The following is a 24,518-nucleotide window of genomic DNA, read 5'->3' as shown; positions in this document are numbered from 1 at the left end:
ATCCCACCCTCACCAGAATCATTATCCAGTTTTAAATAATAAAGAGATGGGAATACCCCAAAGCCTGACCTTCATCTGAGGGTCCTTGGTGGAGAGGATGAACGTCTCTTCCGGGGTTGTGATGCGTAGGCTGTGCCTGGGAGGGAAAAAAAGGATGGAAAACACAATTCCCAATCCATCAGCTCTTCCCATTCCCCTCCTGGGGATCCTGGTGCTTTCCCAGGTGGTTCTTCTGGAGAGATCTCAAGTTCTCCAGGTCTGGATTTAAGAATTTTGGGATTCATTGGCAGTGAAGAGGATGAGAGGGAACAGCCTCAGGTTGCGCCAGGGGAGGGTCAGTTTGGACACCAGCAGGAATTTTTTAATGGAAAACATGGCCAGGCATTGGAATTGCCCAGGGAGGTTTGGAGGGCCCATCCCTGGAGCTGTCCAAGGAATTCTGGGCTGGGGACAAGGTGGAGATGGGACACAGGTTGGATTAGATAATCCTGGAGAGCCTTTCCAACCTCAGAAATCCTGGGATTTCAATCAGGTAGCAAATTCCAAGCTGGTGAGATCCCATTATCCATATCCCAACCCCATGGCTCAGAAAGGACTTGGGACAAAGCTTTGGATCATTTTCCCATCAACCTGAACATTTTTATTCCTTTTTTTTAACTCCCAGCGGGAATCTCTCACTCACAGTCCTGGAGCCGATTTCTCTCCGCAGTTTTCATCCACCCACACCAGCTTCAGATCAAAACTTTGGAAGCTGTTTCCCTGGAAAAAAAAATGGGAAAAGATGGTCCTGCTATTGCTGGAAACATCCATGGAATGGCAGAGCTGGAGCGGCAGCACAAATTCCCAACTTTTTGGTCCATCCACCCAACATCGGGAGGAGAGACCTTGGACATGGAAAAGCCACCGGAAAAGGAGGGAAGTTCCCAGCTGAACACTCCTAAAGCTCTTCCAAAATTCCATGGCCACATCCAGGAGTAAAACACTCCCACATGACCCTGATCTCCACAGGAATTCCTTCCCTATCACATGGCAACATTCCCAAATCATTCCAGCCAATATTCCCAGAGATTTTTGGTTGCTCATCCCTGGAAGTATCCAAGGAAAGGCTGGACAAGGCTTAAAGCAGCCTGGAACCATGGAATGGAGTGGGAATGGATCATCTTTGAGCTCCCTTTCCATCCAATCCATTCTGGGATTTATTTCGGATTTGGACTCCAGGTGGCACCACCAAAAGTATCCCAGAAATCCCAAATTTAAGGAGCCATTTTCGGGATCAGCAGCACCCGAACAAAACAAACTCCAACGATTGGAATAAGAGGAAAATTTTAATTTCTCATCTCCTCTCCCTGCCTCACATCCGGGTGTTCACACAGAGTTGCTGCCTGAAGGGATGGAGTTTTCCAAGGAATTCCACAGTGTTTTCCCAGATATGGGAGACCAGAAAAGGAAGGGACATCAAAATTCCCAACCAGGTCAATCCCAACTCAGTTGGAATTCCCAAACCTCCATAAAGCTCGGCAGCAGCAGGTGAGACACAGATGGAAATCATGGATTGAACATGGAGATGATTCCATGGATTTGCTGATCCCATGTTCCCATCCCAGCCACTGGCACGATCCAAGCTGGAATTCCCTCATGGGAACGCATCTCCACACCCCAAAATTCCTAAAATAGCCCCAAAACCACCTCCAATGTCTGCAGCCGTGGCACAAACATGGAAAATCCTGTTTATCCCAATGCATGGGAGCTCATGGAATGTCTATCCTTGATCCATCAAATCCCTTGGGATAACCAAGGGCCAAAATTCCCTGTGGAAAAGGGTGTGGACAACTCAAAAGGTGCCTGTGATGGTGGACAATCCACATTTCCTGGGAAAATGTTCTCCGGATGTCCTGTACTCCTTCCCAGATTTCCTTTATTTTCCAGAGCCAACCACACACGGATGGCTCTGAAACGAAGTGTTCCCAACTTTCCTAACAGCCAAACTCCGCTGTGCGTTCAACACCAAAAACCTGGAATTTTACCACCATTCCCATGGGAATTCCTGTCATTTCTGCCATTCCGCTGGAATTTCAGGTCCGTTTATCCGTGCTCTCTTCCCGGGAGGATCCCAGGCTCACCTGGATGAGCACCAGGACGTCATCGAAGAGCAGGAGCCGCTCGGAGCGGGCGGCGCCGGGCGCCATGGGAAGGTTCCTGCTGTCCTCCAGGAGCCGCCTCTCAGGGACACACAGCACGTCCTGGAGCAGCAGGAAAAAAACAGGATTGGGAGAGGACATGGAATTCCAGGCAGGAGTTCCTGCAGGGATCAGCTGGCTCGGGGCTCCAGTGACAGTGACACACTTGGGGCACAAACTCGGCTTTGAAACCCCGGGGAGCTCCTCCAGCTCCTCCACCCAGCTCTGCCCTGTTGAATTCCAGCCTCAGATTCCCGATCCATATGAAATTCCTGATCCATATGAAATTCCTGATCCACATTAAACTCCCTCTGACTCAGGGTTTCAGTGGCACCACTGGACACAAAACTCAACACTAAAGTCCCCAGGGAGTTTCTCCAATTCTTCCACCCAGCCCTGCTACGTCAACAGATCCTTAATCCATACCAAATTCTCAATCAAAATCAAACTCCTGATCCATATCAAATTCCCAATCCATATGAAATTCCTGATCCCTATCAAATTCCCGATCCCTATCAAATTCCCTCTGACTCAGGGTTCCAGTGACACCACAGGACACAAAACTCAGCGTTAAAACCCCCAGGGAGTTTCTCCAGCTCTCCCACCCAGCTCTGCTGCCAACTTCAATCCTCAGCTCCTCGATCCACATCAAATCCACGTCACATCCGTATCAAATTCCCAGTCAAAATCAAACTCCTGATCCACATCAAATTCCCAATTCACACCAAATTCCCTCTGGCTCGGGGCTCCAGTGACACTGACACACCTGGGACACAAACTCGGCTTTGGAACCCCCAGGGAGCTCCTCCAGCTCTTCCAGCCAGCTCTGCTCTATTGAATTCCAACCGCAAATTCCCAATCCATATCAAATTCCTCATCCTTATGAAATTTGAGATCCATATTAAAATTGCTGATCCCTATTAAATTCCCAATCCACTTTGAATTCTTCATCCTTATCGAATTCCTGATTTATATCGAATTCCTCATCCTTATCAAATTCCCGACCCATACTGAATTCCCAATCCACCTGAAATTCCTGATCCATATCTAATTCCTGACTCATACCAAATTCCCAATCCATATCAAATTCCTCATTCTTATCAAATTCCCCATCCACTTCCAATTCCTCATCCTTATCAAATTCCCCATCCACTTCCAATTCCTGATCTATACTAAATTCCCAATACATATCTAATTCCTCATCCTTATCAAATTCCTGATCCTTATCAAATTCCTGATCCATACCAAATTCCTCATCCTTATCAAATTTCTGATCCTTATCAAATTCCCAATCCATATCTAATTCCCGATCCATATCTAATTCACAATCCATACCAAATTCCTCATCCTTATCAAATTCCTGATCCATATCCAATTCCTGATCCATATCCAATTCCCGATCCATATCTAATTCCTCATCCATATCAAATTCCCAGACCACTTCAAATTCCCGATCCATACCAAACTCCTCATCCTTATCAAATTCCCGATCCATACCAAACTCCTCATCCTTATCAAATTCCCAATCCATACCAAACTCCTCATCCTTATCAAATTCCCAATCCATACCAAACTCCTCATCCTTATCAAATTCCCAATCCATACCAAACTCCTCATCCTTATCAAATTCCCGATCCATACCAAACTCCTCATCCTTATCAAATTCCCGATCCATACCAAACTCCTCATCCTTATCAAATTCCCGATCCATACCAAACTCCTCATCCTTATCAAACCTGCAGCGCACACGGAATTCCCGATCCCTGTTCCATTCCCTCGGGACTCACGGTGAATTTGTAGCCCAGGGATTTCCAGAGCTCCTTGGTGAAGACGGCCTCATCCAGGACCTGGCCGATGAAGGATTCCAGCTTCCCAAATTCCTGCGCCACACTGGCCACCACATCCCGCTCCGAGCCCTGGAAAAGGACAGGAAAACTCCAGGAACGCTGCAAATTCGGGTCAAGGGAGGTCCAGGCTGGATTTTAGGGAATATTTATCCATTTAAACATTAAATATTTATTTATTTCATATTTAGCAATGTCCAGGCAGGATTTTTGGGAATATTTAGCATCGTGTCCTTCCTGGAATGAGGGAGATCCAGGCTGGATTTTTAGGGAATATTTAGCAAAGAAGGTCCAGAGTGGATTTAGAAAAGAAGCCCAGGTTGGATTTTAGGGAATATTTAGCAAAGGAGTTCCACGCTGGATTTTGGGGAATATTTAGCAAAGAAGGTCCAGGCTGGATTTTTGGGAATATTTAGCAACGTGTCCATCCTGGATCAAAAAAGGTCCAGGCTGGATTTTTGGGAATATTTAGGAAAGGAATTCCAGCTTGGATTTTTGGGAATATTTAGCAACATGTCCACCATGGATCAAAAAAGGTCCAGGCTGGATTTTTGGGAATATTTAGAAAAGAAGGTCCAGGCTGGATTTTGGGGAATATTTAGGAAAAGAGTTCCAGGCTGGATTTTTGGGAATATTTAGCAAAGAAGGTCCAGGTTGTATTTGAGCAACCCAAAATATTGGGAATATTTAGCAATGTCCAGGTTGGATTTTAGGGAATATTTAGCAATGTCCAGGTTGGATTTCTGGGAATATTTAGCAATGTCTAGGTTGGATTTTTGGGAATATTTAGCAACATGTCCACCATGGATCAAAAAAGGTGCAGGCTGGTTTTGGGGAATATTTAGGAAAGGAATTCCAGCTTGGATTTTTGGGACTATTTAGCAACGTGTCCATTCTGGATCAAAAAAGGTCCAGGCTGGATTTTTGGGAATATTTAGGAAAGGAGTTCCAGGCTGGATTTTAGGGAATATTTAGCAACACATCCATCCTGCATCAAAACAGGTCCAGGCTGGATTTTAGGGAATATTTAGCAAAGGAGCTCCAGGCTGGATTTTGGGGAATATTTAGCAAAGAAGGTCCAGGTTGGATTTTAGCAACCCAAAATATTGGGAATATTTAGCAATGTCCAGGTTGGATTTTTTGGAATATTTAGCAACATGTCCATCCTGGATCAAAAAAGGTCCAGGCTGGATTTTGGGGAATATTTAGCAAAGAAGGTCCAGGTTGTATTTTAGCAACCCAAAATATTGGGAATATTTAGCAATGTCCAGGTTGGATTTTTGGGAATATTTAGCAATGCCCAGGTTGGATTTTTGGGAATATTTAGCAACATGTCCACCATGGATCAAAAAAGGTCCAGGCTGGATTTTTGGGAATATTTAGGAAAGGAGTTCCAGGCTGGATTTTTGGGAATATTTAGGAAAGGAGTTCCAGGCTGGATTTTTGGGAATATTTAGCAACGTGTCCACCATGGATCAAAAAAGGTCCAGGCTGGACTTTAGGGAATATTTAGGAAAGGAGTTCCAGGCTGGATTTTAGGGAATATTCAGCAACGCGTCCATCCTGGACTAACCAAATTCCAGGCTGGATTTTCAGGAACAATTAGCGAAGGAGAGATCCAGGTTGAATTTCAGGGAATATTTCTTCCCACCAAACCCATAAAGAAGATCCCCCTGAGCATTCCAGGGAATCCCCACCTCCTGGAGCTGCTCCTGGAGCTGTGAGAGGAGCTGCAGGTAGCCCTGGATGTGCTCCCGGAAGGGTTTGTGGAGCACCAGGTGCAGGGCCAGGCCCAGGGAGCTCTCCGAGGTGAAATCCCGCAGGAATTCCTTCAGCACCGCCTTGTGCAGCTTCCAGGCGTCGCTGGAAAATTGGGAATGATGGGAAAGGGTCGTTAAATTATCCTGGAATTCCCACTCTTCTGTTTTCCGGACTTTCCGCGTTGGGTGAGGATGGAGAAAGCCGTGAAAAATCTGGGAATGTGCTCCTCAGAAATTCAGGTTTGCAGTTGTTGCTTCCATAAAAATCTGGGATTAGTGGGAATTCCCAGCCAGATTCCCACCCCTTCCTTAAATCCCCAAATCCTAAATTTGCAGCTCTGGAAGGAGCTGGGGGTGGTTGGAAAGAGGGAACTGGGAAAGAGGGAATCCATCCATGGATAACAGGAGCCATGGAAAAATTGGGAATGTGCTCCTTAGAAATCCATGCTTTCATTCCCTGCTTCCATAAAAATCTGGGATTAGCGGGAATTTCCTGCCAGATTCCCACCCCTTCCCTAAATCCCTAAATCCCAAGTTTCCAACTGCAGAAGGGGCTCAGGATGGTTGGAAAGATGAAAATCCAATCCTGGAATTGGACGAGGCTTGGAGCAACCTGGGATAGCGGGAGCCATGGAAAAATTGGGAATGGGCTCCTTAGAAATCCATGCTTTCATTCCCTGCTTCCATAAAAATCTGGCTTAAGTGGGAATTCCCAGCCAAATTCCTCTCTCCAATTCCATCTTTTCCCCAAATCCCAAGTTTCCAGCTCCAGAAGGAGCTGGGGGTGGTTGGGAAGAGGAAAATCCAATCCTGGAATTGTCCAAGGTTGGAAAGGGCTTGGAGCAACCACAGAGGGAGCTGGCCTAGGACAGGATGAGAGGATTTTTTTTGGGAATTTTCCAGACCATTCTGGAATTCTGAGATTCTCCGGTGTCCCTGTATCCCAAGGATTCCCAAAATTCCCAAGGATTTTCCACCCGCTGACCTCTTGCTCCTGGCGGCCTGCTCGAAGCCCTGGACCACAACAAAGTTGGCGAAGGTGACGAAATACCTGGAAAAAATTCCAAGGAGGAGTTTGGGAGGGAAATTCAGGATGAATTTATGGATCCCAGCTTTTTGGGAAGTTCCCTTAATCCCATAAAAGCACCTCTGGAAAAATGCAGGCCCAGACGTTTGCTGGATTGGGATCAAAGGCTGGATCAGATCTTGGAATTCTTTCCCAATCTTAATTCCAGGATTTTTTGGCAGATTTGGATAAGGCAAAAGTGCTGATAATCCTGGGATCCGCTTCCATCAGATTTTACAGAACGAAATTCCATAAAGGAATTTTCTGCTCCGAGCTGTTCATTCACAGACTCTTCACCACAGAATTCCCAAGAAAATTGGGAAAATTTGGGAATTCTGGGATGGAAATAATGGAATTGTCACACTCCGGCTCCGAACTTTATTTTTCCAAGTAAAACTTGGAATTTTCTTTTTTTCCATCTCATATTTCCCAAGATTTTCTTCCAAGATCAGCATTTTCTGTAGCAAAAATTCTCAGTACATCCTACGCTTTTTTCCCAGCAAATCCCACATTAAACCTGGGTTTAATTGCAAAAAAAAAACCAGGAATAAAATCTCAGGAAAATTCCTCTGGATCATCCAAAACCTCATCCACCTGGGAAATCCCAAACTGGGAAATCCCAAACTGGGAAATCCCAAACTGGGAAATCCCAAACTGGGAAGGCTTTGGCCGCTTCCATGGAGAAGCAAAAATGCGAAATTGAAGATTTTTATGGAATTTCAGCTCTCCGTAAAATTTCATTCCCGCTGGGATCTCTGATCCCAATCCAAAACCACAAAATCCTGGAAAAATCCAACCCAACCCATTTTCCAAGGATATTTTCTCTCTGTGGGCTCTCATCCCAATTTTTCCCAATATTCCCAATGGGATCCACCCAATCCCGAATATTCCAGCACTCACTGGATGTAGAGACTGAGGAAAATCTCTCCTTTCCAGAGGATGTAAAAATCCTGGATACAACCGGAATTTTCCAGCTGGGATTTCCCCCTCAGGATCCGGGAATTCTCCTCCGTGAAATTCCAGAGGGTTTGGAAGCGATCATTGAGGAGCACAAAGAGCTGGAAGTTCTCCTTTTCCTTTGGATCCTGCGGCTCTGGGAGGGAAAAATTGGGAAAATCCTGTGGGAAAAGTGGAATTCCAAAGGGATTTTGTGGAATTTTGTGGTTGAGAAATTCTGGGAAATGAGAAATTCCAGGAATTTTCAGAGCTGTTTTGGTTGGAAGGGATGAATTGAATAATTTGGGAATGTAGAGAGAAGAAAATATGGGAAAAATGAAAACCAGGGGAAATTCCAGGAATTTTCAGAGGCCAAGGAGCCGTTTTGCTGGAATAAATTGAATAATTTGGGAAAATAAAAGGGAAAAAAATGGGAAAAATGGAAAAAACTGGGATAATTCCAGGAATTTTTGGAGCCCATGCAGCCATTTTTCCTGGAAGAAATAAATAATTTGGGAATATAGAGGGGGGGGAAAAAATGGGAAAACATAGATCTGAAAAAAGGGAAATTCCAGGAATTTTTGGAGCTGTTTTGACTGGAAGGAATCCAATAATTTGGGAAAAAAGAGAGTGGAAAAAAATGGGAAGAATGGGGGAAACTCCAGGAATTTTTGGAGGCCATGGAGCTGTTTTTGCTGGAATGGGACAAACTCCATCCCAAACTCTCTGCACGCTGATCCCGCTGCCCCAGAGGGAAAATTCCCCCCTTTTCCCAAAGAACCATTCCCAGTTTCCTTGGAGTCATCCCAAAAGGAATTCCTGGAAAAGCCCCAGCCAGGAAAATCAGGGCCATGAATTTCCCTGGATTGGGGACGCTGATCCCGATGAAAACACGGATTGATCCCAAAAAACCACCCTGGCCTCGTTCCCCGTTCCCTATTTTAAGGAAAACATTCCCACAAAACATTTCCTAACAGGAATTCCAGCCAGAAATCCCTTCCCAGATCAATTCCAGGGGGGAATTCCAGAGAAAAATTCCCAGAATTTACCTGCCTGGAGCAGGGGTTTGAGGATGAGGGCGTCGATCCGGGCCAGGCAGGAGGAGAAGTTTTCCTCCAGCTGGAGCAACAATCCCAGAATCCCTGAAATTCCAGCTGTGGACATGGCCTGGAAAACAGCGGGAATGAATCAAATCCCTGTAAATCCATTGGATTCTATCCCCAAGGTTTTTCCTTGGATTTCCAGCAAAGCTTCCCTGCCCTTGGCCCCACTCTGGGGTGGGGCCGATCACAAAATTCCTCAGGAAAAGTTGGGAGAGAAACTGAAACCAAACAGCCCAACCGGAGACAGCCCAGCCCAGTTTTCCTGAACTTTCCCAAATTTTCCCGGATTCCCGATGATCTCAGAGCCGGAAAAGCCTGGAATTAATCCCTTGTGTTAATCTTGATGGGGATTTTCCCATTCCAGAGGGGTTTTTCCAGGACAAAATCCCGGAAATCCAAAAGATGAAAGAGAAATCTCTTCCCACCACTCTCATTCCTGCCCTGCTCGTTCCCAGCCCTCTTTGCCAAAATTCCCAATAATCGGGAAAAGCCTGAAATTCCTTGCGTTAATCCTGATGAATTCCAGAGGGGTTTTCCCAGGAGAAAATCCTGGAAATCAAGGGATGAAGGAGAAATCTCATCCCCATCCCACCCATTCCCAAATTCCCAATGATCTCAATGCTGGAAAGCCTGGAATTAATTCCTTGTGGTTATCCTGATGCATTCCAGAGGGGAAAATCCCAGAAATCCATGGGATGGAGGAGAAATCTCTTCCCACCCATCTCATTCCCATTCTTCTCCCTCTTTTCCCAAATTCCCAACGATCGATCTCAGGGCCACAAAATATTGAGAAAAACCTGGAATCGATCCCTTCAGGAATTAATGGAATATCCAGCAGGATTATTTTTATTTTCCCAAAGAAAATTCCCCCCAATTCCCAAAGAAAGTCCCCCCAATTCCCAGAAAGAATTCCTACAATTCCTGGATGAATTTCCCACAATTCCCTGAGAAATTCCCCCGGCGCTTTCCTGCCCAAAGCCTTTCCCAAGGGAATTCCGGGTGCTTTGCATGAGGCCTTTTCCAACACCTTTGGAATGTCAACATTCCCAAACAGGTCAGGCCTGTGGCCCAGCTAGGCCGGGATTAACTAGAGCTGGTTTTAGCAAGCAGAACTAAACCCGGGAGGCTTCCCTAGGTTTGTTTTGCTCCTATTCCCAAAAAAAATCCAACTCTGGAATCAGGAATCCCCAAATTACCAACTTTAGTCCCTGTTCCTCCCTGTTATTCTGGAATTCCTCTGGAATTCCCAGATTTTTTGGCCTCCAAAATGCACTCCAGGCTGGTTTTTTGGGATAATCCCACCCACATTCCCAAAAATTCCCATTTTCCTGCTCTTTGGGATTGAAGCCACTGCAGGGAGCAGTTGCACATTCCAAAGGGGTTTGCCCTAAACAGCCTCAGCTTTAGGCCAGGCCTACGTAAACCCAATTTAAACCCAGTTTAAACCCAGCTCCAAATTATACCCAAATTTAAAACATGCCCCAAACTAAACCAAAGTCTAAACCCAGCCCCAATTTAAACCACAGTTTAAACCCAGCCTCAAATGAACCCAAAATTTAAACCAAAGTTTAAACTGAACCCCAAAATAAACCAAAGTTTAAACCCAACATAAACCCAAGTTTAAACCCAGCCCCAATTTAAACCCAAGTTTAAACCCAGCCCCCAACGAAACCACAGTTTAAACCACAGACTAAGCCCAGCCCCCAAATAAACCAAAGTTTAAACCCAGCCCCTCCTCTGCCTTTAATTCTTTATTATTTTTAAAAAGCCTCCAAAGCGCCGCTTTGCACCCAAAACCGAGCCTTGGATCCCGGCTTTCCATGGAATTCTGGAGCTCTGGGAAGGGATTTTTTGGGATCACCTCCCCCCGGACAGGAACCTGCTAAGCCGAGTTTATCAACCCGGCTTTAATCCTCGATCTCTTGGCACCGCCGCGGCTTCTCCAGCTTTGTTTCATCCGCCCTGGAATTCCAGGCGAGGCTGGAAAATCCCTCCCTGCAGGAGCGGAGCAGGATCGGGGAGTCCCGCCTGGAAAAGCCGCGGCGGGAGCAAGGACCGGGCTTAGTTCGGGGTTTCGGTTTCGCCGGCAGTGAAATCCCTTAAAAAGACCTGGAATTCCTTAGGGAAAAGCGGGGTTTTGTGGGAAAATCCGCTCCGCGATTTGGAATTTGGTCCCGGTTCTACCTGGGGGAAGCATTCTCAGGTTTCCTCCGGACTAAACCAAAGTGATCCCAAAACCAAGCAGGAAATCCCAGAATTTGCTGGATTTTGGGGTGACCCACCTGGAATGAGGCAGCGCAGGAAAACTCCCGGCTGGGAAAATCTCCGGGAGGCGCAGAAATCCGGGAATTCTCGCTGTTCCCGAGGCTGGAATTTTTCCCTCCCATATCTCCCTCCCACATTTGGAGGCTGAGCCCCAAATCCCAAACACCCACGGGAGCCGGGATTACAAAATCCCAAATCTTGGCTCCCCAAAGTTCCTGCTCCTCCTCTTCCCCCCGACTTTTATTTTTTTTTTAATTTATTTATTTAAATAATCCCGGATTTTGTCAGGCCGGATTTTGTCAGGCCGGATTTTGTCATCCCGGATTTCGGGGAAGTTGAACTTTCGGGAAGTTGAAATTTCGGGAACTGAAAGGAAAAAAGGCTCAGGAGGGGTTTTGGGCAAGTTTCGTTTCTCAGCCTCGCTCTGTTCCCACAGCGCTTCTCCCCCCTCCCAAAAAATTAAAAAAATTTGGGATTTTTTTTTTCCTCCTCCTTCCGGGCTCGCTCCCATTTGCTGGGAACTCCAGGGATTCCTTGGAAAAGGAGATTTTTCCTGCCATTCACAGGCGGCGCATCCCTTCCGCATTAAAACCCCAAAAACAGCCCCAAAAGTTCCCGAATCCCCCGGGCAGGAGCTCCCAGAGTTCTCTGCTGCACCCCGAGCTTTAACTCTTTCCCTTCCTCCTAAAAAAAAAAATAAATAAAATCCTAAATCCAACCCTAAAAATCCCAAATCCGTCGGTCAGGAGATCCCAGGCACCTCAGCCACTTTTAACCCTTTCCCCTCCTCCTAAAATCCTAAACCCCAAAATTCCCAAATCCGTCGGTGAGGAGATTCCGGAGTTCTCAGTGTAGCTCAGCCAACTCCAACCATTTCCCTTCCTCCTAAAAAATCCTAAATCCAGCCCCAAAAATCCCAAATCCATCCCGCACACCTCAGCACCTTTAACTCTTTCGCCTCTTCTTAAAAACCCTAAACCCGACCCCAAAATTCCCAAATCCATCCGGCAGGAGATTCCGGAGTTCTCTGCGCAGCTCAGCCACCTTTAACTCTTTCCCCTCCTCCTAAAAACCCTAAACCCGACCCCAGAATTCCCAAATCCTTTTCTCAGCGGCTCCCGGAGTTCTTTGCCGCACCAGGGATTATTTTCCGTCCTCCTAAAAATCCTAAATCCAACCCCAAAATTTCCGAATCCATCGCTCAGGAGATCCCGGGCACCTCAGCCACCTTTAACCATTTCCCCTTCTCCTTAAAACCCCAAACCCCGCCCCAAAATCCCTAAAACCTTCTCGGGAGATCCCAGACACTTCAGTCCCAGGGATCGTTTCCCCGCCTCCTAAAAAAACCCTAAAACCAGCCCCAAACTCGAATCCTGCTCTCAGGAGCTCCCAGAGTTCTCTGCTGTGCCTTAACCTTTAACACTTTCTCCCAAAAATCCTAAATCCGACCCCAAAAATTCCCAAGTCCTTCAGGAGTTCCCAGACACCTCAGCCACCTTGAACCATTTCCCTTCCTCCTAAAAAATCCTAAATCCGACCCTAAAATTCCCAAATCCATCCCTCAGGAGATCCCACACACTTCAACCCCAGGAACTCTTTCCTCACCTCCTAAAAAAATCCTAAAACCGACCCCAAACCCACAAATCCCTGGGTCAGGAGATCCCAGAGTTCTCTGTGCGCCTCAGCCACCTTTAACCATTTCCCTTCCTCCTAAAATCCCTAAATCCGACTCCAAAATTCCCAAACCCTTTTAAGGAGACCCCAAACACCTCAGCCACCTTTAACTCCTTCCATTTCCCTAAAAACCCTAAATCCGACTCCAAAATTCCCAAATCCATCCCTCGGGAGATCCCAAAGTTCTCTGTGCGCCTCAGCCACCTTGAACTCCTTCCCTTCTTCCTGAAAAATCCTAAATCCAATCCTAAAACACCCAAATCCATTCCTCAGGAGATCCCAGGCACCTCAGCCCCAGGAACTCCTTCTGCTCCTCCTAAAATCCCTGAATCCAACCCCAAACCCCAAATCCACCCCTCAGGAGATCCCAAAGTTCTCTGTGTGCCTCAGCCACCTTGAACTCCTTTCTTTCTTCCTGAAAAATCCTAAATCCAGCCCTAAAAGTCCCAAATCCATCGGTCAGGAGATCCCAGGCACCTCAGCCCCAGGAACTCCTTCCGCTCCTCCTAAAATCCTTAAATCCAACCCCAAACCCCAAATCCACCCCTCAGGAGATCCCAGAGTTCTCTGCTCCCGCTCGGCCACCTTTAACTCTTACCCTCCCTCCTAAAAATCCTAAATCCGACTCCAAAACCCCCAAATTTGTCTCTCAGGAGATCCCGGACACCTCAGCCATTTTTAACTCTTTCCCCTCCTCCTAAAATCCCTGAATCCAACCCCAAACCCACAAATCCATCCCTGAGGAGCTCCCGGAGTTCCCTGCTGCACCTCAGCCGCTCTTCACTCCTTCTCCTCCTCCTAAAAAATCCCAAATCCAACCCCAAAACTCCCAAACCCTTTTAAGGAGACCCCAGACACCTCAGCCACCTTTAACTCCTTCCGTTTCCCTAAAAATCCTAAATCCGACTCCAAAATTCCCAAATCCATCCCTCGGGAGATCCCAAAGTTCCCTGTGCACCTCAGCCACCTTTAACCATTTCCCTTCCTCCTAAAAAATCCTAAAACAACCCCAAGCTCCCAAATCCTTCTCTCGGGAGCTCCCAGAGTTCTCTGCCCCCCCTTTAACTCTTTCTCCTCCTCCTGAAAAACCTCAAACCCAACCCCAAAATTCCTAAAACCTTTTAGGAAGACCCCAGACACCTCAGCCACCTTTAACTCCTTCCCTTCTTCCTAAAAAATCCTAAATCCAGCCCTAAAAGTCCCAAATCCATTCCTCAGGAGATCCCAGGCACCTCAGCCCCAGGAACTCCTTCCGCTCCTCCTAAAATCCCTGAATCCAACCCCAAACCCCAAATCCACCCCTCAGGAGATCCCAGAGTTCTCTGCTCCCGCTCGGCCACCTTTAACTCTTACCCTCCCTCCTAAAAATCCTAAATCCGACCCCAAAACCCCCAAATTTGTCTCTCAGGAGATCCCGGACACCTCAGCCATCTTTAACTCTTTCCCCTCCTCCTAAAATCCCTGAATCCAACCCCAAACCCCCAAATCCATCCCTGAGGAGCTCCCGGAGTTCCCTGCTGCACCTCAGCCACTCTTTACTCCTTCTCCTCCTCCTAAAAAATCCCAAATCCAACCCCAAAACTCCCAAACCCTTTTAAGGAGACCCCAAACACCTCAGCCACCTTTAACTCCTTCCATTTCCCTAAAAACCCTAAATCCGACTCCAAAATTCCCAAATCCATCCCTCAGGAGATCCCAAAGTTCTCTGTGCGCCTCAGCCACCTTGAACCATTTCCCTTCTTCCTAAAAAATCCTAAATCCAATCCTAAAACACTCAAATCCATTCCTCAGGAGATCCCAGGCACCTCAGCCCCAGGAACTCCTTCTGCTCCTCCTAAAATCCCTGAATCCAACCCCAAACCCACAAATCCACCCCTCAGGAGATCCCAGAGTTCTCTGCTCCCGCTCAGACACCTTTAACTCTTACCTTCTCCTCCTCCTAAAAATTCCCAAATCCAACCCCAAAATTCCCAAACCCTTTCAAGGAGACCCCAGACACCTCAGCTCCAGGAACCATTTCCCCTCCTCCTAAAGAAATCCTAAATCCAACCCCAAAATTCCCAATTTTTTTGCCTTGCAAGTCCAGAATTCCAGGATTTTCACATTCCTGGAAAACGGGGGATGTGGAGCTGCGATCCCAAAACCCAATCCCGCTTTTTTTCACCGCGACAACGCAAACCTTTCCCTAAAGGGCGAGGGAGGGATTGGAAAACAAATCCTGAGGAAAAAAAAAACCAGGATCAGCAGTGGGAATTTGCTTTGTGGAGCTGTTGGAAACCAGGACAGAATTCCAGGGTTAACTCCAGAAAATTCCCTTTCAGGAAAATCCAGTTGGGATGAGCAGGAGGATTTAGGGAAGAGTGGGATGGGATGGGATGGGCCGGGAGAGGCTGGAATTCCATGGGAATTCCCGGGGCTGTTCCCCCACCTGGCTGCCGCTGGAATTTCTCCAGGAGGTTCCAGAACCGGTCTGGCTCGACCGTCAGGTCCTGGGAATATTTTATTCCCAGGGAATTCTCAGCCCTTGGATCGGGACCAAGGGTTTGTCCCTTCCTTCGGAGGGTTCCAGGCTGGATTCGTCCCGTTCCAGCTTTTCCAAGGGCGTTGTCCAAACATTCCTTGGGTTCCGTCACCACTGGGATGGATTTTCCTGTGGCCTCAGGGGTTGGTGGCCTTGGAGTGACCTTTCCATCCCTATCCAACCTTTTTCCATCCACATCCAACCTCTCCATCCACATCCAACCCTTTCCAACCTTCCCATCCCTATCCAACCTTTCCATCCACATCCAACCTTTCCATCCACATCCAACCTTTCCATCCACATCCAACCTTCCCATCCCTATCCAACCTTCCCATCCCTATCCAACCTTCCCATCCACATCCAACCTTCCCATCCCTATCCAACCTTTCCATCCACATCCAACCTTTCCATCCCTATCCAACCTTTCCATCCCTATCCAACCTTCCCATCCACATCCAACCCTTTCCATTCACATCCAACCTTCCCATCCCTATCCAACCTCTCCATCCACATCCAACCTTTCCATCCCTATCCAACCTTTCCATCCCTATCCAACCTTTTTCCATCCCTATCCAACCTCTCCATCCACATCCAACCTCTCCATCCACATCCAACCTTTCCATCCCTATCCAACCTCTCCATCCACATCCAACCTTCCCATCCCTATCCAACCTTCCCATCCCTATCCAACCTTTCCATCCCTATCCAACCTTTCCATCCCTATCCAACCTTCCCATCCCTATCCAACCTTCCCATCCACATCCAACCTCTCCATCCACATCCAACCCCTTCCAACCTCTCCATCCACATCCAACCTTTTTCCATCCCTATCCAACCTCTCCATCCACATCCAACCTTTCCATCCACATCCAACCTTTCCATCCCTATCCAACCTTCCCATCCACATCCAACCTTTCCATCCCTATCCAACCTTTCCATCCACATCCAACCTCTCCATCCACATCCAACCCTTTCCAACCTTCCCATCCCTATCCAACCTTCCCATCCACATCCAACCTTTCCATCCACATCCAACCTTCCCATCCCTTTCCAACCTTTCCATCCCTATCCAACCTTTCCATCCACATCCAACCTCTCCATCCATCTCCAACCGTTCAAACCTTTCCCAACCTTCCCATCCATCTCCAACCCTTTCCAACCTCTCCATCCACATCCAACCTTTTTCCATCCACATCCAACCTTTCCATCCACATCCAACCCTTTCCATCCACATCCAACCCTTTCCATCCACATCCAACCCTTTCCATCCACATCCAACCTCTCCATTCACCTCCAGCCATTCAGAACCTTTCCCAACCTTCCCATCCATCTCCAACCCTTTCCATCCACATCCAACCCTTCAGAACCTTTCCCAACCCTTCCCAACCTTCCCATCCCTATCCAACCTTTCCCACTCAGCTCCAGCCTTTGGATATGGAGGAGAGACAGGAGAGACAAAGTTTTGGAATTGGTTGCTCTGGAGAACCTTTGGGTCCCTTCCATCCCAAACATTCCAGGAGTTTTTTCCTGTGGCCGCCAGAGTTGGTGGCCTTGGAGTGACCTTCCCATCCCTATCCAACCCTTCCAAACCTTCCCATCCCTATCCAACCTTTCCCATCCAGCTCCAGCCTTTGGATATGGAGGAGAGACAGGAGAGGAAGTCTTGGAATTGGTTGCTCTGGAGAACCTTTGGGTCCTTTTCATGCCAAACATTCCAAGACTTTTTTTCCTTTTTACCTACCAAGACTTGGTGGCCTTGGAGTGACCTTCCCATCCACATCCAGCCTTTCCCAACTTTTCCATCCTTATCCAACCTTTCCCATCCACCTCCAACCTTTGGATATGGAGTGGAGACAGGAGAGATGAAGTTTCAGAATTGGTTGCTCTGGAGAACCTTTGGAGGTCCCTTCCATGCCAAACATTCCAGGAGTTTTTTCCTGTGGCCACAAGAGTTGGTGGCCTTGGAGTGACCTTTTCATCCCTATCCAACCCTTCCAAACCTTCCCATCCATCTCCCACTTTTCCCATCTACCTCCAACATTTCCAAACCCTTCCCAGCCTTTCCCATCCCTATCCAACCTTTCCCAACCTTCCCATCCCTATCCAACCTTTCCCATCCCTATCCAGCCTTTCCCATCCCTATCCAGCCTTTCCCAACCTTTCCAAACCCAATCCAGCCTTTCCCACCCCTATCCAGCCTTTCCCAACCTTTCCAAACCCAATCCAGCCTTTCCCAACCTTCCCATCCCTATCCAGCCTTTCCCAGCTCCATGGGGACAGCCTGGCCCTGTCCCACGGGCCTGGAGGCCACCTCCAAAGGTGAGGGACATCCATAATGATCCACAAAAAACGGGATCCGGGATCATCCAGCTCCTGCTCCAGCCCAGGACATCCCAAAAGATTTCCGGGATCACCATCCAAACATTCCTTGGGCTCCATCAGCACCCGGAGCTGGGCAGGAGAGACAAAATCTCGGAATTGGTTGCTCTGGACAAACTCCAGAGGTCCCTTCCATGCCAAACATTCCAGGACTTTTTTCCTGTGGCCACACACGAGCTGGTGGCCTTGGAGTGACCTTCCCACCCATATCCAAGCCTTCCAAACCTTCCCATCCCTATCCAACCTTTCCCACTCAGCTCCAACCTTTGGATATGGAGTGGAGACAGGAGAGACAAAGTTTCGGAATTGGTTGCTCTGGAGAACCTTTGGAGGTCCCTTCCATGCCAAACATTCCAAGACTTTTTTCCTGTGGCCACACACGAGTTGGTGGCCTTGGAGTGACCCTTCCCATCCCTATCCAAGCCTTCCAAACCTTCCCATCCATCTCCCACTTTTCCCATCTACCTCCAACATTTCCAAACCCTTTCCCAACCTTTCCCATCCACCTCCAACCTTTCCCAACCTTTCCATCCCTATCCAACCTTTCCCAACCTTTCCATCCCTATCCAACCTTTCCCAACCTTTCCCATCCCTATCCAGCCTTTCCCATCCCTATCCTGCCTTTCCCATCCCTATCCAACCTTTCCCAACCTTTCCCATCCCTATCCAGCCTTTCCCATCCCTATCCAGCCTTTCCCATCCCTATCCAACCTTTCCCAACCTTTCCCATCCCTATCCAGCCTTTCCCATCCCTATCCAACCTTTCCCAACCTTTCCCATCCCTATCCAACCTTTCCCAACCTTTCCCATCCCTATCCAGCCTTTCCCAGCTCCATGGGGACAGCCTGGCCCTGTCCCACTGGCCTGGAGGCCACCTCCAAAGGTGAGGGACATCCATAGTGATCCACATTCCCAACATTCCATCCAACTCAGGGATTTGGGGAATATTTATCCCACTGTTCTGTTCCGTTCCCGATGTTCCATCCGATTTAGGGGTTTGGGGAATAATTATCCCACTGGTGCATCCCATTCCCAACATTCCATAGGAACCGGCAAGGATCTGGGAATATTTATCCCTTCATTATATCCCGTTCCCAACATTCCTTCCAATGTAGGCATTTTGGGAATATTTATCCCACTATTGGGATGTATATCCCACTGTTACATCCTGTTCCCAACATTCCATCGGGACCGGCAGGGATTTGGGAACATTTATCTCCTTATCCCAACTTTCCATCCGACTCAGAAATTTTGGGAATATTTATCCCACTGTTCTATCCCATTCCAAACATTCCATAGGAACCAGCAGGGATCCAGCAGGGATTTGGGAATATTCATCCCATTCCCAATGTTCCATCCATCTCAGGGATTTGGGAATATTTATCCCATTCCCAATGTTCAATCCCTGTCAGGGATTTGGGAATATTTATCCCATTCCCAATGTTCAATCCCACTCATGGATTTGGGAATATTCATCCCATTCCCAATGTTCCATCCCTGTCAGGGATTTGGGAATATTTATCCCATTCCCAATGCTCTATCCATCTCAGGGATTTGGGAATATTCATCCCATTTCCAGTGTTCCATCCTACTCCGGCTATTTGGGAATATTTATCCCATTCCTGATGTTCCATCCATCTTAAGGATTTGGGAATATTCATCCCATTCCCAATGCTCCATCCGTGTCCAGGATTTGGGAATATTCATCCCATTCCCAATGTTCAATCCCACTCATGGATTTGGGAATATTCATCCCATTCCCAATGTTCCATCCAACTCTGGGATTTGGGAATATTTATCCCATTTCCAGTGTTCCATCCAACTCTGGGATTTGGGAATATCTATCCCATTCCTGACGTTCCATCCCTGTCAGGGATTTGGGAATATTCATCCCATTCCCAATGCTCTATCCGTGTCCAGGATTTGGGAATATTCATCCCATTCCCAATGTTCCATCCCTGTCAGGGATTTGGGAATATTTATCCCATTCCCAATGTTCCATCCATCTCAGGGATTTGGGAATATTCATCCCATTCCCAATGTTCCATCCATCTCAAGGATTTGGGAATATTCATCCCATTCCCAATGTTCAATCCCACTCATGGATTTGGGAATATTTATCCCATTCCCAGTGTTCCATCCATGTCCAGGATCTGGGAATATTTGTAGGAAATGAGGCACAATTCCCATGGATCAGCATTTTCCCAAATTCCCAGCTCCCCATCTTCCCTTGCACCTTCGGATCCCTTCCTAACGCTCCAGAACATCGGCACAGACATTCCCAAATCCCAAAATTCCCGAGCTGGAACCCCTGGATCCCCACAAAATCCCACAGGAACAATTCCAGAGGCATCTCCGGGAGCCAAAAATTCCCTTTTACCTCGGGATCAGCCGGGATCCGGATTCATGGGAACGGGGATTGGGCTCCGGCTCCTTTCCAGCCCCAATTCCAAAGGGAAGGACGCGAAATTCTTGGAATTCTTGCAACATTCCCGGTCTCCATGGAAACCTCGGCCTGGAAAATTCCATCGGCTGCAACCCGAGCCGGGAAGGGCCCGGGGAGGATTTAAAGGGAAACGGCACCAAATTCCCAAAGATTTCCCGAATTCCCAAAATTCCTGGATTTTCCCGGATTTTCCCCGTATTTAATAAAAATAAATAATAAAATAAAATAAATTAAAATAAAGAAAAATTTTACATTAAATACAACAAAATTTAATAAAATAATTTAAAGTAAAATTAAAATAAAAGTTTAAAACTAAAATGAAATCTAATTAAAAGTAAAAAAATTATTTTGTTTTTTGCCTCATTGTTGAAATCAAAAATAGAATCAAATCAATTAAAAATGGAATTAAAAGTAAAATAAAATTTAAATATCCAAATAAGGATAAATAAAAGTTAAAATAATGACATAGAAAGAAAAACAACAATGAAATGAAATGGAAATGAAATAAAATTGAGTAAAAGTTAATAAAAAATAAAGCAAGAATTAAATGAACAAAAATAAAAGTAAAAAAATTAAAGAATTAAAAATTTAAAAATAAAGTTTAAGATAAAATAAATTAAAATAAAAATATAGAAAAATGTAATAAAAATTAAATAAGAACAGATAAAACAAAATAAAAATTGAATAAATTAAAAAAGAAAAATTAAACAAAAAATATTAAATACGTTAGAAATTTTAAAAATTTGCAAATGAAAATAAAAATAAAGCTTAAGATAAATTAAAATAAAAATAGAGGAAAAAATGAAAACTGAATAATTAAGAATAAGAAAAAGTGTAAAATAATTTAAAAAAATTAAAATCTATGAAAAAAAATAGTTTTTAAAAAATAAAATAAATATAAATAACTAAAATTGAAATATGATAAAATTGAAAATATTATTATTATATATTATTATATATAAAATATTATTATTATTATTATTATTATTATTATTATTATTATTATTATTATTATTATTATTATTATTAACCTCTGGGAATAAAAGGAATGACCTGGAATTCCCATCCCAGACTTCCCAGAGTTGATATTCCAGAATCCTGGAATGGATTCCCAGAAAAATTCCAACTTCCATTTCCAGACCTCTGGGAATAAAAGGATGGAAGTTGGAATTCCCATCCCAGAATTCTCAGATTTGATATTCCAAGCACCTGGAATGGATTCCCAGAAATTCCCTGAACCAGATCCCAGATTTCCATAACCTCTTCCCGAAGGATAAAATTCCATCCCCCAAACCCCTGGGAATAAAAGGAAGGAGCTGGAATTCCCATCCCAGAATTCCCATTGATATTCCAAGCCCATAGGATGCATTCCCAAAAAATTCCCTGAACCAGATCCCAGATTTCCACAGAGTTTCCCAGAATTCCCAAACCCCTGGGAATAAAAGGAAGGAGCTGAAATTCCCAACTGATGGATGAGACACCAGGAATGACCCGGAATTCCCATCCCAGAATTCCCAGATTCGATATTCCGAGCCCATGGGATTCATTCCCAGAAAATTCCCTGAAGCACATCCCGGGATTTCCATAACCTCTTCCCGAAGGATAAAATTCCATCCCCAGAGTCCTGGGAATGAAAGGATTGAAGTTGGAATTCCCATCCCAGAATTCCCAGAGTTTAAACTCCCAGCACCTGGAATGGATTCCCAGAAAATTCTCTCATCCACATCCCGGGAATTTCCATTCCCAAAGCTCCAGGAATAAAGCAAGGAGCTGGAATTCCCATCCCAGAATTCCCATTGATATTCCAAGCCCATAGGATGCATTCCCAAAAAATCCCCCAAACCAGATCCCAGATTTCCACAGAGTTTCCCAGAATTCCCAAACCCCTGGGAATAAAAGGAAGGAGCTGAAATTCCCAACTCATGGATGAGCCACCAGGAATGACCTGGAATTCCCATCCCAGAATTCCCAGATTCGATATTCCGAGCCCATGGGATTCATTCCCAGAAAATTCCCTGAACCACATCCCGGGATTTCCATAACCTCTTCCAAAAGGGTAAAATTCCATCCCCAGAGTCCTGGGAATAAAAGGAAGGAGCTGGAATTCCCAAATCATGGGCAGGAATGACCTGGAATTCTCATCCCAGAATTCCCAGAGTTTAAACTCCCAGCACCTGGAGTGAATTCCCAGAAAATTCTCTCATCCACATCCCGGGAATTTCCATTCCCAAAGCTCCGGGAATAAAAGGAGCTGGAATTCCCATCCCAGAATTCCCATTGATATTCCAAGCCCATAGGATGCATTCCCAAAAAATCCCCTGAACCAGATCCTGGAGTTTCCCAGAATTCCCAAACCCCTGGGAATAAAAGGAAGGAGCTGAAATTCCCAACTCATGGATGAGACACCGGGAATGACCTGGAATTCCCATCCCAGAATTCCCACATTTGACATTCCAGCACTTGGAATGAATTCCCAAAAAAATCTTCTCATCCACATCCCAAATTCCCACGGTGTTTTCCAAAGGGAGAACTCCTGGAATTCCACTTTGCTGTGGATTTGGGAATTCCAGCTCCCCAGGGATTGGCCAGGCCCAGAATTCCCAAACCTCTGGAAATTCAGGATTTCCCCGCATTTGATCCCTTTTGCTTCCAGAGGGAATTTTTTAACCAAACCCCAAAATCCTGGGAAATCCTCAAGATCCCCCGGAGTTTTATCCCGATTTTTGGGAAAACCGGGAAATTTGGAAAATGCGGGAAAATAAAGGAGGAGAGAGCGGGAGAGGGATGAGGAAAATCTTGGATGCAGGAGCCTCATTCCAAAAAAAAAGAAATTTGCTGGAAAAGCAGCTCGGGGAAGAATTCCTTAAAATCTTGGGAGCCCCAGCCTGGAATTCCAGAGGAAATTCGGGAAGCGGGAATTCCCTGTCTCGCTGCTGCCGCCGCGTGGCTCTTCCCGCATCCCCAATTCCCAAAGGTTTCCCCGGGAAAATTCCCCCAAATCCGAAGATTCTGAATTCCTGGAATGTTCCGTGATTAAACCTTGGAGCTGCTGGAATTCTGGGAATGGTTTGATCCCGGAATTCTGTGGGATTCCCTAAAAATGTTGGGATGCACCCGGATCCTTTTTGTACCGCCTGAAAGCCCCAAATCCCGGGAATTCTGAAATCAAGGAAGGTTTTGTGGGATTTTGGGATGGAATTCCCAGAAAAGCTGGAATGTCCCTGGAATATCCCATGGGATCCCACAGGAGCTTTAAACCCCCAAAAATTCAGGAATTCCGCAAAATTCAGGGGCAGGAATGCATCCCTGAAATCCCGGAATTCCAAACTTCCAGCTTGGCCTCAATCCCAGGGATTTGGGGTTTTTGGGGTTTTTTAAGGAAAAAAAAAATCAAGAATTTCACACCCAAAAGCAACAGGGCTTGGGGAAAAAACTGAAAAAAAACCCCAAAAACTGGGAAAAATGGGGGGAAATAGGGGAAAAAATGAAAAAAAAAACTGGGAAAAAAAAGGGAAAAAAACTTGAAAAAATGGGGGGAAAAAGGGGAAAAAACTGAAAAAAAAGCTGGGGAAAAAATGGGGGAAAAATGAAAAAAAAGACTGGGAAAAAAATGTGGGAAAATAGGGGAAAAAACTTGAAAAAAAAAAACTGGGAAAAAAAAAAGAAAAAAAAAACTGGGGAAAAAAAGGGGGGAAAAACTGAAAAAAAAAAACTGGGAAAAAAATGGTGGAAAAATAGGGGAAAAAAATGAAAAAAAAAACTGGGAAAAAAAATGAAAAAAAAACTGGGAAAAAAAGGGGGAAAAAGCTAAAAAAAACCTGGGAAAAAATGGGGGAAAAATAGGGGAAAAAACTTGAAAAAAAAACCTGGGAAAAAAAAAGGGAAAAAAAACTGAAAAAAAAACTGAGAAAAAAATGGGGGAAAAAAACTGAAAAAAAAACCACTGGGAAAAAATGGGGGAAAAATAGGGGAAAAAATTTGAAAAAAAAAAAATGGGAAAAAAAAGGAAAAAAATGAAAAAAAAAGACTGGGAAAAAATGTGGGAAAATAGGGGAAAAATCTTGAAAAAAAAACTGGGAAAAAAAAGGAAAAAAAAATAAAAAAAAACAACTGGGAAAAAAAGGGGGGGAAATAGGGGAAAAAAATTGAAAAAAAAACTGGGAAAAAAAAGGGAAAAAAACTTGAAAAAAAAAAAGGGAAAAAAGGGGGAAAAAATGAAAAAAAAACTGGGAAAAAAAGGGGGAAAAATAGGGGAAAAAAATTGAAAAAAAAAAAAATGGGAAAAAAAGAGGAAAAAAAAAGAAAAAAAAAAAAAACAACCTGGGGAAAAAATGGGCGGAAATAGGG

The 24,518-nt window shown here is 45.5% G+C and overlaps 1 protein-coding gene across 3 annotated transcripts in view; it reads right to left on the bottom strand.

Moving 5' to 3' along the window:
- ALS2CL (ALS2 C-terminal like) overlaps positions 1–12,405 on the bottom strand; it is a 48,313-nt gene extending 35,908 nt beyond the window's left edge. The window contains exons 1-9 of one of the 3 annotated variants that reach the window (XM_077182983.1): positions 11,169–12,405; positions 8,833–8,950; positions 7,748–7,940; positions 6,767–6,832; positions 5,719–5,884; positions 3,965–4,093; positions 2,121–2,240; positions 683–759; positions 70–136 (exon numbers count right to left, since the gene is read on the bottom strand). In XM_077182983.1, the coding sequence (XP_077039098.1) occupies positions 70–136; positions 683–759; positions 2,121–2,240; positions 3,965–4,093; positions 5,719–5,884; positions 6,767–6,832; positions 7,748–7,940; positions 8,833–8,950; positions 11,169–11,288 (1,056 nt within the window). In that variant the 5' untranslated portion in view covers positions 11,289–12,405. The remainder of the gene's footprint in view (positions 1–69; positions 137–682; positions 760–2,120; positions 2,241–3,964; positions 4,094–5,718; positions 5,885–6,766; positions 6,833–7,747; positions 7,941–8,832; positions 8,951–11,168) is intronic. The other 2 variants (XM_077183080.1, XM_077183030.1) reach the window with 2 other exon arrangements.
- Between the last annotated feature and the right edge of the window lie 12,113 nt (positions 12,406–24,518).

The sequence above is a fragment of the Agelaius phoeniceus genome, chromosome 1, assembly GCF_051311805.1.
Source record: "Agelaius phoeniceus isolate bAgePho1 chromosome 1, bAgePho1.hap1, whole genome shotgun sequence".
Taxonomy (NCBI): Eukaryota; Metazoa; Chordata; class Aves; order Passeriformes; family Icteridae; genus Agelaius; species Agelaius phoeniceus.
Note: the sequence above shows the minus strand (reverse complement) of the source record. Positions and strands in the feature narration are given on the sequence as shown.